Source organism: Acinonyx jubatus, chromosome E2 (genome assembly GCF_027475565.1).
Source record: "Acinonyx jubatus isolate Ajub_Pintada_27869175 chromosome E2, VMU_Ajub_asm_v1.0, whole genome shotgun sequence".
Classification (NCBI taxonomy): domain Eukaryota; kingdom Metazoa; phylum Chordata; class Mammalia; order Carnivora; family Felidae; genus Acinonyx; species Acinonyx jubatus.
In genome coordinates, this window is record NC_069396.1 from 30326329 (window position 1) to 30340326 (window position 13998).

Sequence of the window (13998 nt, forward strand, 5' to 3'; positions counted from 1 at the left end):
ATATGCACTCGTGTGTGTGTGTGTGTGTGTATGTGTGTGTGTGTGTAGTATTAGTTCTGTGCAGGTTTATCATGTGTATATATTCATGTAACTGCCACCACAACCAAGGTACAGAATTTTCTAATACCACAAAAGAACTCCCTTGTGCTACCCAGGGCACTTTTGAAAAACAGAATTGCAGTTCTGTGAATTGGAAGTTTAAATGCAATTCCTCAGAGCAGCATTTCCCAAACTATGTTTTATGGAGCCTTACTGGCCATACTTCCAAAAGAATGCCATGATCCAATGAATGCAGAAAACACTAAAGTAGGCAAAGTTAAATAGAGTCCTTGACTTCTCATGTATAATAAGAATCCCAAGAGGAAAGCATAAAGTATGCACTTGGGTTGAGTAACAAAGGAATAAAATATAGTTGAAACATTTTGGAATGTCTGCTCAAGTCATAGTTATCTTTTTTCATTTGGACTGCCGTCACTCCCAACCCATGGGGTTGAGCCTCCAGGGGCCAGATTTACGTTTAGTGATCCTGTTCTCTCCTACTATCCACCCGACTATTACTAATGATTCAGGGATATCCACCTGACCCCAGTTGAGCCAATCAGATTCTGCCTTTTTTTTTTTTTTCAGGAATAGAATGTAGTAATTCATCACTTACATATAACACCCAGTGCTCATCCCAACAAGTGTGTTCCTCAATGCCCCTTTAGCCCTTCCCTCCACCTAACACCCCACTAGCAACCCTCAGGTCTCTGTACTCAAGAGTGTCTTATGGTTTGTCTCCCTCTGTTTTTATATCATTTTCACTTCTTTTCCCTTACGCTCATCTGTTTTAAATATTAAATTCCTCATATGAATGAAATCACATGATATTTGTCTTTCTCCGATTTATTTCGCTTGGCATAATACATTCTAGTTCCATCCATGTTGCAAATGACAAGATTTCATTCTTTTTGATGGCCGAGTATTATTCCATTGTGTGTGTGTGTGTGTGTGTGTGTGTGTGTGTGTGTACACACACCACATCTTCTTTATCCATTCATCTGTTGATGGATATTTGGGCTGTTTCCGTACTTTAGCTATTGTCAGTAGTGCTGCTATAAATGTTGGGGGGGCATATGCCCCTCCAAACCAGCACTCCTGTATTCTCCGCATCCTTGCCAACATTTGTTGTTGCTTGAGTTAATTTTAGCCATTCTGACAGGTGTGAGGTAGTATCTCATTGTGGGTTTGATTTGTTTTTCCCTGATGATGAGTGATGTTGAGCATTTGACATATGTCTGTTAACCATCTGGATGTCTTCTTTGGAAAAGTGTCTATTCATGTCTTTTGCCCATTTCTTCACTGGATTATTTGTTTTTTGGCTGTTGAATTTGAGAAGTTCCTTATTGATTTTAGATTCTCACCCTTTATCTGATATGTCATTTGCAAATGTCTTTTCCCATCCCGTCGGTTGCCTTTTAGTTTTGTTGATTGTTTCCTTTGCTGGGCAGAAGCTTTTTATCTTGATGTGGTCCCAACAGTTCATTTCTGCTTTTGTTCCCCTTGCCTCTGGGAACATGTCAAGTAAGAAGTTGCTGCAGCTTAGGTCAAAGAGGTCGTTGCCTGTTTTCTCCTCTAGGATTTTGATGGCTTCCTGTCTTACATTTAGGTCACTCATCCATTTTGAGTTTCTTTTTTGTGTATGGTGTAAGAAAGTCATCCAGGTTCATTCTTCTGCATGTTGCTGTCCAGTCTTCCCAACACCATTTGCTGAAGAGACTGTCCTTTTTCCATTGGATATTCTTTCCTGCTTTGTGAAAGATTAGTTGGCCATACATTTGTGGGTGCATTTCTGGGTTCTCTGTTCTGTTCTATTGATCTGTGTGTCTGTGTTTGTGCCCGTACCATACTGTCTTGATGATTATAGCTTTGTAATAGAGCCTGAAGTCCGGAATTGTGATGCCTCCAGCTTTGGTTTTCCTTTTCAGGATTGCTTTGGCCATTTGGGGTCTTTTTTGGTTCCATACAAATTTTAGAATTGTTAGTTCTAGCTCTGTGAAGAATGCTGGTGTTGTTTTGATAGGGGTTGCATTGAATGTGTAAATTGCTTTGGGTAGTATCAACATTTTAACAATATTTCTTCTTCTAATCTATGAGCATGGATTATTTTTCCATTTTTTTGTGTCTCCTTCAGTTTTTTTCATAAGCTTTCTATACTTTTCAGTGTATAGATTTGTCACCTCTTTGGTTAGGTTTATTCTTAGGTGTTTTATCAGATTCCTTTCAAGAGAAAGCAAGACTCTCCATGCTTGGAACATGCTTGAGAGCCATAGGGCAGCCATCTTCTCGCTGTTAAGCAGCAAAGGAAAGAAAATGGGACTGGAGAAAGAGAATAATGAGCAAACACACAGAGAAAAATGAAGACTAGATTGAGAGGAAATTCTGATGGTTTTCCAGTCCTATTACCTTCCTAAGGCCCACCCACATCTCTGCTCTATAGTTCGATGAAATAACCATATGGGCTTACATTAAAGTCTCTTTTGTTGTATTTGCTAGACAGAATTTGTTTCTATAATTTTCAGTTAAAGAACTATGACTAATATGACAGATTCCCAAACTTAAGAAAGAATGGCACCTGTTTCCCAGAGATCATCTTTCTGGACTAGTATTCTTCAGAACATACTTTAGAAAGTGCTGTAATGGAAAAAGGAATTAAAAATAGAGAGACCAGGTTATTTATTTAGTTTTGTAGTTTGTTTTTATACTTCCATTTTCTGGCTTGGGTGAGTCATTTGTTGGAATTCCAACTTTTGTGGGTAGATTTGGAGTGAGAAGCAGAAGGGATACTTGTTTTAAAAATTTTTTAACGTTTATTTATTATTGAGAGACAGAGAGACAGAGCATGAGTATGGGGGGGGGGGGGGCGGGCAGAGAGAGGAGGAAACACAGAATCTGAAACAGGCTCCAGGCTCTGAGCTGTCAGCATAGAGCCTGATGTGGGGCTTGAACCCACAAACCGCGAGATCATGACCTGAGCCGAAGTCAAACACTTAACCGACTGAGCCACCCAGGTACCCCAAGAAGGGATACTTTTTAAATCATTCCACTCAACATTCTATAGTTGAATACAAGCCAGCCCTGGGAAAGCAGAATTGTGATTCCCTTTTCAGGCTTGCCCTCTCCACATCACTGATGTCTCTACCAAGGGCATTATGACTTTGGTTCTATTTCACCTTCTCCAGTTAACTTCTCTGGAGTCAGAGGTTCCAGATGCTCAACCCAGATTCAAAAATGCTATGAAAGAGGGGCCTCTTTGTGGAAAGTAGAGAAATTTCCAACACTAAACTGAACAAGGCCCTGGAACACTAATGTTTCTTTGTCCCAGGTCATCAGCTATGGTGGACTTAACAATTAATTAGTGTATTTGTTTGCTAAAATACTTATGCACAGGCTCCCTGAACCATAGTTCCAAAAGGGGCCATAGAGTAACTTCTAGCTCTGCCTAATAATTCTTCTCACTCATCTGTCTTCTAGAATGTCCTCCCAGTTCTAGCTTTTTCTGCCCTCTAAGATTTATCTCTCACCCTGTTCTCTTGTTGTTATAGCAGTTGAACCTCACTATACTTGCTGTCTTGGGCTAATATATCTGCTTCCCCAAACACCATTGGTTGAGGATGAGGGCCCATCCAAATGTAATGAAATCATCTCTCTAGGTGGACTCCATCAGGTTCACTGGATTCTTACTTAAGAGTGGAATATGATCTGAATAGCTGGAATGGTTGAAGAATTAGCTCTTAATAGTGAACTAGAGGACATTTGTCATTGGACCCATCTGTTAACTTTACTCATTAGTCATTAAATAGAATTAAAGAATATCAGGTGTTTTTTTTTTTTTTATCTTTTATTTTAACAGCAGTCTCTCCATGTATACCCAGTCTTCTATGTTTATTGCTAATCACTTAAGATAACCTGTTCACACATGTTCTAGGGAGTATTAGTTTTGAGAAATTCACTGTGAAGTTGCAAATATGCAGTTCTTTGTACATTTACAAAATTATTTTGTTTGGGGTTTGGCAGCTGCTGTTGATCTTGTCACTGTATTATTACTATAATATAAATATGTATTTTTTCCAGTCAAGTCAGCAGGCACCCAAAACTGCTCAGCTCAGTTCTACTGATTCCACAGAGGGCAACTTAAATGAACTTCATATTACAATAAGATGTTGCAACTGTCTGCAGTCCCGAGCAAACCACCTTCAGCCACACCCATATGTTGTGTACAAGTTTTTTGATTTTGCAGACCACGATACAGCCATCATTCCCAGTAGCAATGATCCACAGTTTGATGATCATATGTGTTTCCCAGTGCCAATGAATATGGATTTGGACCGATACCTTAAGTCAGAGTCTCTGAGTTTTTATGTGTTTGATGATAGTGACACTCAAGAAAATATTTACATAGGAAAAGCCAATGTGCCTCTGATTTCACTGGCACATGACAGGTGTATCTCAGGTAAGTGTATTTCTTGAATGTATGAAATTGTAAAAACAAACCTAAATTATACTTTAGTTATGGATATGGTCTGTCTATAACTAATCTTCCTAATGTTCTCAAATAATCCTCAACTTTGGGCCTATGGGGTTTTTTTCTAGTTATTTTTTTTAGTAGTTCTGCAGATTACAATATGTGTCTTAACTTATCACAGTCTAAAATTAATACTAACAGTTCCCCTCAAAGTATAGAAAGACTGCCCCAATATAATTCCATTTCCTTCCCTGTCCTTTGTGTTATTATTGTCCTATATTTATATATAGAATGCCTATATATGTTGTAAACCCAACAATACAATGTTATAATTATTGCTTTGTATAACTTTTTGTCTTTTAAGAAATTAAGAGAAGGGACAATATATATAGGAGACTCTCACATTGATTTATGTATTCATCACTTCTTGTATTCTTTATTTCTTCCTGTAGATTTGAGTTACTGTCTGGTGTTGTTTCCTTACCCAATGTAGCTCCATTGCCTCCCTCTCCTTTGTGCTGTTATTATCATATACTTTTTAGTTTTTTATAAGTTAAACAAGAGTTTACTATTATTGTTTTATGCATTTGTCTTTTAAATCAGTTAAGAGAAATCTCAAAAAACATATTTATACTGTAATACATAATTACCTATGTAATTACCTTTATTATTCTCTATTCCTTTGTGTTGATTTGAGTTACCATCTGGTATCACTTCCTTTCAGCCTAAAGGACTTCCTTTACTATGCTTTGTAACTCAGGTCTGCTGGTATGATTCTCTCATTTGTTATCTAGGAATGTCTTTATTTTGCTTTTATCTTTAGAAGGATAGTCTTGCAGGGTATAATATTAGTCATCAGTTATTTTTTTCTTTTGTACTTTGGGTATATCAGATGACTAATTTCTGGAATGTATTGTTTCTGATGATAAATCAGCTATTGATATTATTATGGTTTCCTTGCACTCGATACTGTTCTCAAGATTTTTCGTGTGTGTGTGTGTGTGTGTGTGTGTGTGTGTGTGTGTGTGGTTTTAAACAGACGATGATGTGTATAGGTGTGGATCCCACTGTGCTTGTCCTATTTGGAATTTGTTGAGCTTCTTTATATGTAGGGTAACCTTATGTACCAAATTTGGGAAGTTTCTGTTTCTTCATTTTTTTTATGCCTTTTCTTCCCTCTTGGGCAGAAAATGTGTGGGCAGAAACATACATGTGTGTGTTTAATGGTGTCCCACAGTTCTCTGAAGTTTTATTCATTTTTATTCATTTTTTTCTCTGCATATTGGATAATCTTTATTGGTTAGTCTTCAAGTTCACTGATTCTTTCCTCTGCCAGCTCAAATCTCCTATTGAGCCCCTCTATTGAATTTTTTCATTTTAGTAATTATACTTTCAACTCCAAAATTTCTATTACGTTCTCTCTTTTATAAAATTTCTATTATATTTTCTGTTTTATAAGTTATTGTCATATTTTCTTTTAATTCTTTAAATGTCAATTTTTTAAGTTATTTGAACATATTTATAACAGCTGTTCTGAAGTTTCTGTCTGCTAAGTGTAACATCTAGACACTCTCAGAATGTGTCTATTGATGGCTTTTTTCCTATATTTGCAGCATACACTCGTGCTTCTCCATAGGTGCCATGATTTTTTGTTGTTCTTTAAAATTGGACATTTAGGATACTATATTATAGCAACTCTAGATTTCAACCCTCCCCTACTCCACAGGGTGGTTCTCTTGCTGTTTTTGTTTGGTGACTTGCCTGAACTAAATCTGTATCTTTCCCTCATTGTACCCACTGATGTCTCTGGTAAGGTTTTATTTGTTTGTTTAATTTTAAGTTTGAGTCAGCATAGTTTAGTGGTCAGTCATTGATTGATGAAAGGTTGCACTTAAACACTTTGAGCTGGTTGGCTTTCCACCTTTTGTCTATGAGTTAAGGAATTGGTTAGGTAAGGGGTTTTCAAACTTCAGGCAGTCTACAATTCTCGTGTTCAGCCAGGGAAGTAGGTTACTAGAGTCTGTTCTGACTCTTACTGTTGTTACTGAGTTTCTGTAGATTCTCTTAAATAAATGCTTCTCAATTTGTTGTACACCTTTGTTTAATTTCCAGAGCCGTTAAATGGTCCAGTTTTATTATTTCTTTCTTTTTGTGGAAAGGATTTACTGAGCTCTTCATTTGGTCATTCTAGAAGTCCCACCTGTGCCTGTAATAGAAGTTTATCATCTCCTTCTATTCCATCTATCATCTTTATTCTTTGGTTCTAAGGTCTAGAGTTGTTTTGTTTTTTCTTTCCCAGCCAGCCATTAAAAGATGTGTGAAACCCTTGAGTCAGAACAGACTCTAGTAAGTAAAGGAAGGATACCCCTGAAAAAAGTTATACTTGAAATATAGTTCTGTTTTTTTCAAGTCCAAGATTTTTCAGTATGACTAAAATTTGTGACTCTATATTACAGTTACAGCTAGGTGATACTTTTTAAAATTACTATTTTAGATGGTTTGTTTATTTTATGGACATTTGTTTGCTGTGTTGCTATTAATTTGGAATAATTTAACAAATCCCAGTAAAATATATTTTAAATTATGATAAAAATTATCATAAAATTAAAAAAAAGTTATCATAAAATTATATGGTAATATGAAGTCTTCCTTTGATATATAAATTACTTGAATTTGTGAAGTTCTAATATATTTTTCTATAGAGACAAGTCTTTTGCAAGAATATTCAAGTCAAGATGAAGGTTGATTTTTGAACTATCACCTAGATAATATCTTAGCAGAAGGCTAAGAACTCTGAATAATCTCCAAATTTAATTTCATTGAATTAAAATATTTATAAGTTAATTTTCTCATCTAGGAGTCAGTATTATCACTGAGACCTTAACTTCTGAAAGCAGTCTGCTTGAGAGATGAACCTATCATAGATTATTTTGTCTTTATTCTCTAAGCCATTTGAGGTGTGAGTAAAAACCAAAGTTATTTTTAAAGTCGTGGGTAGTTCTCTTTGTTCTTCTTTAATTCTTATGGTAACAAAATTTCACTCTAGCATTAATTAAAATTTTTTTCATAACTTGACAGGAATATTTGAGTTAACAGATCATAAAAAGCATCCTGCAGGAACCATCCATGTTATATTGAAATGGAAATTTGCTTACCTTCCACCAAGTGGATCTATAACTGAAGACTTAGGAAATTTTATACACAAAGAAGAGTCAAAAGTTGTTCAAAAACTACCTCCAACATCCTCTATTAGCACAATAGTTGTGAGTAACCGTGACTCTAGCACTAAAGAAATCGTTTAAAAAGAAAGAAAGAAAAAAATAGCTAAAGTCTTATGTAAGTGCATGTTTATCATACTCACTTTAATGTATTGATTTATCTTAGGCACCAACACCTAAACCAAGACAGCGTTTAACACCTGTAGATAAGAAAGTATCTTTTGTGGATATCACCCCACATCAGAGTTCTGTAAGTAGTAAACACTGAAAATACTAATTTTTTTCTCCCATAATAAGTATTTGAAATACATGATATAGTTATAATATACTCTACCTGATTTCAAAGGAAACCAGTGAATAAAATGCTTCTTTTTCCTTTAAATGTTAGCTTAATAATTTGGCACGGTTTAGAAATGTTAATTCTTCTTACTCTTTGATCTAAACCCTCCTTTGGCTCCATCTATGTCTCCAGCTACTGCTTTAATCCTCTGTCCTCATTTATGGGGAAAAAAAATCTCTTCAAAAAGTTGTCTTAATTCTGTCATCCTTTCTTCACACTGTTTCTTGAACTCACTCTAGGCTAATTCATCCTCATTTCAACCACCCTGGCTAAGGTCATGATGACTTTGACTTTGCCACAGCCAATAGTCAATTCTGAGTCCCATCTTTATCTCCCCATAACATCTGACACAGTGGAATACTCGCTTCCTCTTCGCTTGGCCTCTGGAACACTGTGCCTTTCTTGCCCTCCAACTTTACCAGTTATTTTTCTCACTCCCTTGGACCAAATCTCTCAAGATTGAGGTGCCTCAACATTTAAACTGCAGACCTAGACGTCTGCTCAGTCTGTATCTACATTGAGAGGTCTTATCCAGTCTCATAGTTTGGGTTTTTTTTTTTTTTAATATTTATTTATTTATTTTGAGAGAGAGAAAGCATAGGCGAGGGGCAAAGAGAAAGGAAGAGAGAGAATCTTAAGCAGGCTCCACGCTGTTCCATGAACCACAAGGTCATGACCTGAGCTGAAACCAAGAGCCAGATGCTTATCTGACTGAGCCACCCAGTCACCACCAATCTCACAGTTTGGAACAACATCTAGATGCTGATACTCCCATATTTGTATTTTCACTCTTGATCTCGCTGCCCAATTCCAGATTTATTTTCTTCCTGCTTATTTCATATGCATTGGACGTCTAGTAGAAACCTAAACTTCACATGTCAAAACCCAGATGTCATCTCACCAACCCTCTTCCAAAATGTTTCTTTCATTGTTTCCCATTCTCATAAATGACTGACCGTTCACCAGTTGCACAATCATGAAATTTCAAAGTCATCCCTTTGGTATTTCCTCTTTCACATCCCACATCCAGTTCATCCACAAAACCTGTCAGCTATACTTCCAAAACATATCCCGTAGTCAGTCATCTCTACTCTCACCACTCGAGTTACCATCATCATGTCTTTTGGACTTTAAAAAAATAATAACTTATTTGTAATTGACATATCTCTCACATAGGTAAAGGACATGAATCTTAAGCACACAGCTCAGTGAATAGCTACACAGCCACCACCCAGAGCTTAAAAAATACCTGGCATATACAGTGCATTTCATATATATGTGCTAAATAAATGAATTCAATAATTACTAGTCAGGCAGTATTTAATAGCTAATACTTACTGAGTGCTTATTATGTGTCAGACACTGAGCTAAATGCTTTATGGCCACTGAACTCATTTAATTCTCACAATAACCTTAGGATCATACTAGAATTATTCCCTTTTAAAGATTGGGAAGGTAATGTTTACAGAACTTAAGTAACTTGCTCAAGGTCAAAGTATTAGATCTGGGATTCGAACGCACGTAGCCTGATTCCTACATAAATGATCATAAATATAAAAAAGATGTGCATAGAGATGTTTGTTGCAGCGTTCATCACAACAGCTAAAAATGGTGAACCAGTTATATGTCCAACACTAGTAAAGTGGTTCATTAAATTATGATACATTCATTTATTTTAATATTATGTTTTATTAAAAATTATGTTTACCCAAAGTTTCATACCAAGAGCAAATTTTATGTTGTGGTATTAAGGGTTTTTTAAATGTAATAGGATATATTGTATTTATAATACAATTACTACTATGTAACCAAGAGATTTCTTTATTTGCATTAAAAATTAACCATAAAGAAAAAGGTAAAAAATAAAAAGAAATCTATCATTAACAGATATTATCATTGGGTAATGAAAATATGGATTTGTATTAATTTCTTTTGTTTTCTTGTTTATCTTTCACATTTTCTTTTATTTAATATTTTTTAATGTTTATTCATTTTTGAGAGACAGAGAGAGACAGAGCATGAGCAGGGGAGGGTCAGAGAGAGAGGGAGACACAGAATCTGAAGCAGGCTCAAGGCTCTGAGCTGTCAGCACAGAGCCCGACACGGGGCTCATACCCATGAACCATGAGATCATGACCTCAAGCCAAAGTCAGATGCTTAACTGACTGAGCCACCCAGGCACCCCTATCTTTCATATATTCTATATTGGACATGTTTACTTTTAAAATAGCAAAAATGATAAGCTGTATTTTAAAAATACACATCAGTTTATAAATCCTGGAAAATGATTGATTATAAATTGATTTTTGATAAGTTAAAAAAGAATGTTGATCATAGAAAGTACATTATCTATCCTAGTACATGCAGTTTTTTAATTACATGAGTAATGTATAATCATTATAGAAATATTAAAAAATACAAAGGAAAATTTTAAAACATTAAAAATAAAATTAAATTTCCCCAAATCTATATGTCAGAGATAGAATTTTGGTGAATTTTCTTCCACACTTATTCCCATGGGAATATACACATTGTTGGCTTGTTTGTTTTTTAACAAAAGCGTATACAACTATATGTATTGTTCCGTAGCTAGCTTTTCTACCCAACACTGTATTGCGTACTCTCTTCAGTGTTAGTAAGTACCACTATGTCAGTGTCAGTACACTTATACAATGTCAGTGGCAGTGACAGTGTCAGTAAGTACTAATAATGATCTACATTATTATTTTTTTCATGGTTACAAAGAACTCAGGTATTTGGATCTACCGTATTTTACTTAAGTAGCCCTCTACTGTTGGACATTTGCATTGCTTTCAGTTATAAACAGTCCTTCAGTGAACTACACTTGCCATTCTTAAATTGTGTATATACCATGATGAATAGCAACCATTGTACTGAAATACATTAACTAAATTTAGGGACAGATGGGTAACTACAATATTTACTCACATATATATGTATATACGTGTGTGTGTGTGTGTGTGGATGATTTGAGATTTAGTAATAAATACAAAATAACATACATGCATGTTTTTACATCAATAAAAGGAGATAACTACTTCTCCTGAAGATGGGAAGGAAATTTCATCAGAAGTGGAGCATACACCAGAAATAGAAATTAATATGCCAACTCTTTCACATATTCCTGAGGTATGTATTTGCATTAAAATTCTTTCAAAAGGTTTATTTGGTTCTTAAAAGACTTTGTATTAACATGGATCAAGAAATCATAGCATTATCCTATTTTTGTGTACAACTTCCTGGGAATAGAAGGACCAAAAATATGACAAAGGTTGTAACAGCTACAATTATGCTGTTATTAGCAGGTAGTAAATAGATATATGAATTAGAGTAATCTGTAAAAGTCATTTTGATGTTAATGCATTTTTCATTCTTGGTTTATAATAACGTTTTCATGTATCTGCATATTATCATTTGTACAATTTCGGTGATTGTTTTCTAACGAATCACTTATGTGCAATGCTTGTCTATATATTTAAGTCTCAAGCTTGCATGCTTTATTAATCCAGTGCTTCAACAAGTATGTATACATGTGATCTAAGCAACAGTGTATCAGTGTGCTTTCATTTCTTCAGGTTTCTCAAGGAAGCAGTGTAACGAAGGTAAAAGAGAATACTGAGAAAATAGAAGGAAGAGATGATGATGTGTCTTGTCTCTCTGAGGGTCAGCTTGCAGACCGAAGTTTGTCTTCTTCAGAAGATGAAACAGAAATAACTGAGGAACTAGAACCAGAAGGTGATTTTTTTTTCCTTTTTTTAAGTTAACATTATTTCCTTCTTTGCTTTATTTAATCTGTTAAGAGTATGCCTTTGGGGCGCCTGGGTGGCTCAGTCAGTTGAGCGTTCGACTTCGGCTCAGGTCATGGTTTCACGGTTCGTGGGTTCGAGCCCCGCGTCAGGTTCTGTGCTGACAGCTCAGAGCCTGGAGCCTGCTTCAGTTTCTGTGTCTCCCTCTCTCTCTGCCCCTCTCCCCACTCGTGCTCTCTCTCTTTCTCTCTCAAAAATAAATAAACATAAAATTTTTTTTTAAAAGAGTATGCCTACAGGGCATCTTCATTTAACAGTGGATCTACCTCATGATACCTATCTCCTGACAGAAATGATGGGACAGAGTTCAGTCTCGTCAGCTACGGTCGGGGGAACGACTGCACACCTTATTTCAGCTTGGAGTGCCCCACTAGCATCCAAGTATAACTGCTGACCACGTGTCCAGTTTATATTTTAAATAACTTCATATTCTCTGTGGGTGTTACACTATCATCTGGATTATTCTAGAGAAATTAACTTTTTAAAAATTAAAACTAAGAAGTCAGACAAAAAAGACAACTCATGACAGTATTTAATTTCTATGAATATCTGGAACAGGCAACTATAGTGACAAAGCATTGAAGTCGCTCCCTGGGGAAGGGCAAATAGGAACAGAGAGATGCAAAATAGGAGTAGATTATCGGGGGCATGAGGAAACTTATGGAGTGATGGATATATTCACGATCTTAATTGTGGTGATGATTTCACAGAATTATGTATATGTCAAAATATCAAATTTTGCATTTTAAATATGTGCAGTTTATTGCATGTCAATTGTGCCACAATAAAACTGCAAAAAATTTTAAAGATGCTTTTAAATACTAAGAGTAACTTGATTTTGTGCACAGTATAATTGGTTAGGCTATTAGAAAACACCTATTACCCTGTTCTCTTTAAAAAGATTATTTTTAGGGGCACCTGGGTGGCCCAGTCAGTTGAGCGTCTGACTTCGTCTCAGGTGATGATCTCACAGCTTGTGAGTTCGAGCCCCGCGTCGGGCTCTGGGCTGACAGCTCAGAGCCTGGAGCCTGCTTCGGATTCTGTGTCTCCCTCTCTGTCTGCCCCTCTCCCGCTCATGCTCTGTCTCTCTGTCTCTCAAAAATAAACAAATATTTTAAAAAATCTTTTTAAAGATTAATTTTCAATTTCACAACAAGCTATATTTTTATTATCTTTGTTTCTACTAAAACTGAACTTGGAATTTTCAGTCGTTTTTTTTTTTTTCTCTTTCCTAAAATATAATTTAGGGGCGCCTAGGTGACTCAGTCGGTTAAGTGTCTTACTCTTGATTTCGGCTCAGGTTGTGATCTGACAGCTCATGAGATCAAGCCCCATGTCAGTCTCTGCATGGAGAGCACAGAGCCTGCTTGAGATTCTCTCTCTCTCCCTCTCCCTCTGCCCCTCCCTTGCCTTGCTCTCTCTCTCTCTCTCTCAAAATAAATAAATAAACATTTAAAATAAATGAAATAAAATGTAAAAGTAAATATCTTTGCTGTTAAAAAAGGTCTAGACATAATTATCATATTGTTCTTTTAAGGTTGTCCTTATGACATATGCTTATTTCTGTCCATTTTACAAGGTATATTTGCTTTAATAGACTTAAACTATTGAGTTTTATTTTTTAATAGATGAGGAAGAGAGATCAGCGTCTGACAGTGATGAATGTATTATTCCTGGTCCTGTCTCCGAGAATATCAAACAGGTCAGTAACTTGATGCCAGCTAGAAAATTGTAAAATAAAGTTGTCTTCATTTGTAGTGTATCAGTCTTCATGTATGAAAATCTTCGGGCAAAAATATTTCTGGGAAAATGCTAATGTATTTTCACAATCTTACCCATACAATCGTCTAGTACAAAATAAATTTATATGTAGTTTCATAATGTGATGGGTGATAACTTCTAGAGTTAGTTTGGCTTACATGTTAACAATACCTAACAATAGTAGCTTTAATAGTTAATTGATAAAACCAGTTGACTTCCCTGACTCCTTTTCAGAACCATTGTACAAAGGTATGTTAAATCACATCTCAACTTTAAGAATTCAAAATGTGATATTGCATTCAAAACTATAATAGCTTGCAAATGTGAATTCATACACTATTCATATCT

At 35.7% G+C, this 13998-nt stretch overlaps 1 protein-coding gene across 3 annotated transcripts in view; it reads left to right on the top strand.

Moving 5' to 3' along the window:
- Positions 1–13998, top strand: part of RPGRIP1L (RPGRIP1 like) — a 92645-nt gene that overhangs the window by 48407 nt on the left and 30240 nt on the right. For all 3 annotated transcript variants that reach the window (XR_008293905.1, XM_053211360.1, XM_053211361.1), the window contains exons 17-22: positions 4114–4492; positions 7583–7767; positions 7889–7972; positions 11111–11212; positions 11659–11818; positions 13518–13591. Coding sequence is in view for 2 of the 3 variants with exons in the window: in XM_053211360.1 (XP_053067335.1) it covers positions 4114–4492; positions 7583–7767; positions 7889–7972; positions 11111–11212; positions 11659–11818; positions 13518–13591 (984 nt within the window). In the remaining variant the exon portion in view is untranslated. The remainder of the gene's footprint in view (positions 1–4113; positions 4493–7582; positions 7768–7888; positions 7973–11110; positions 11213–11658; positions 11819–13517; positions 13592–13998) is intronic.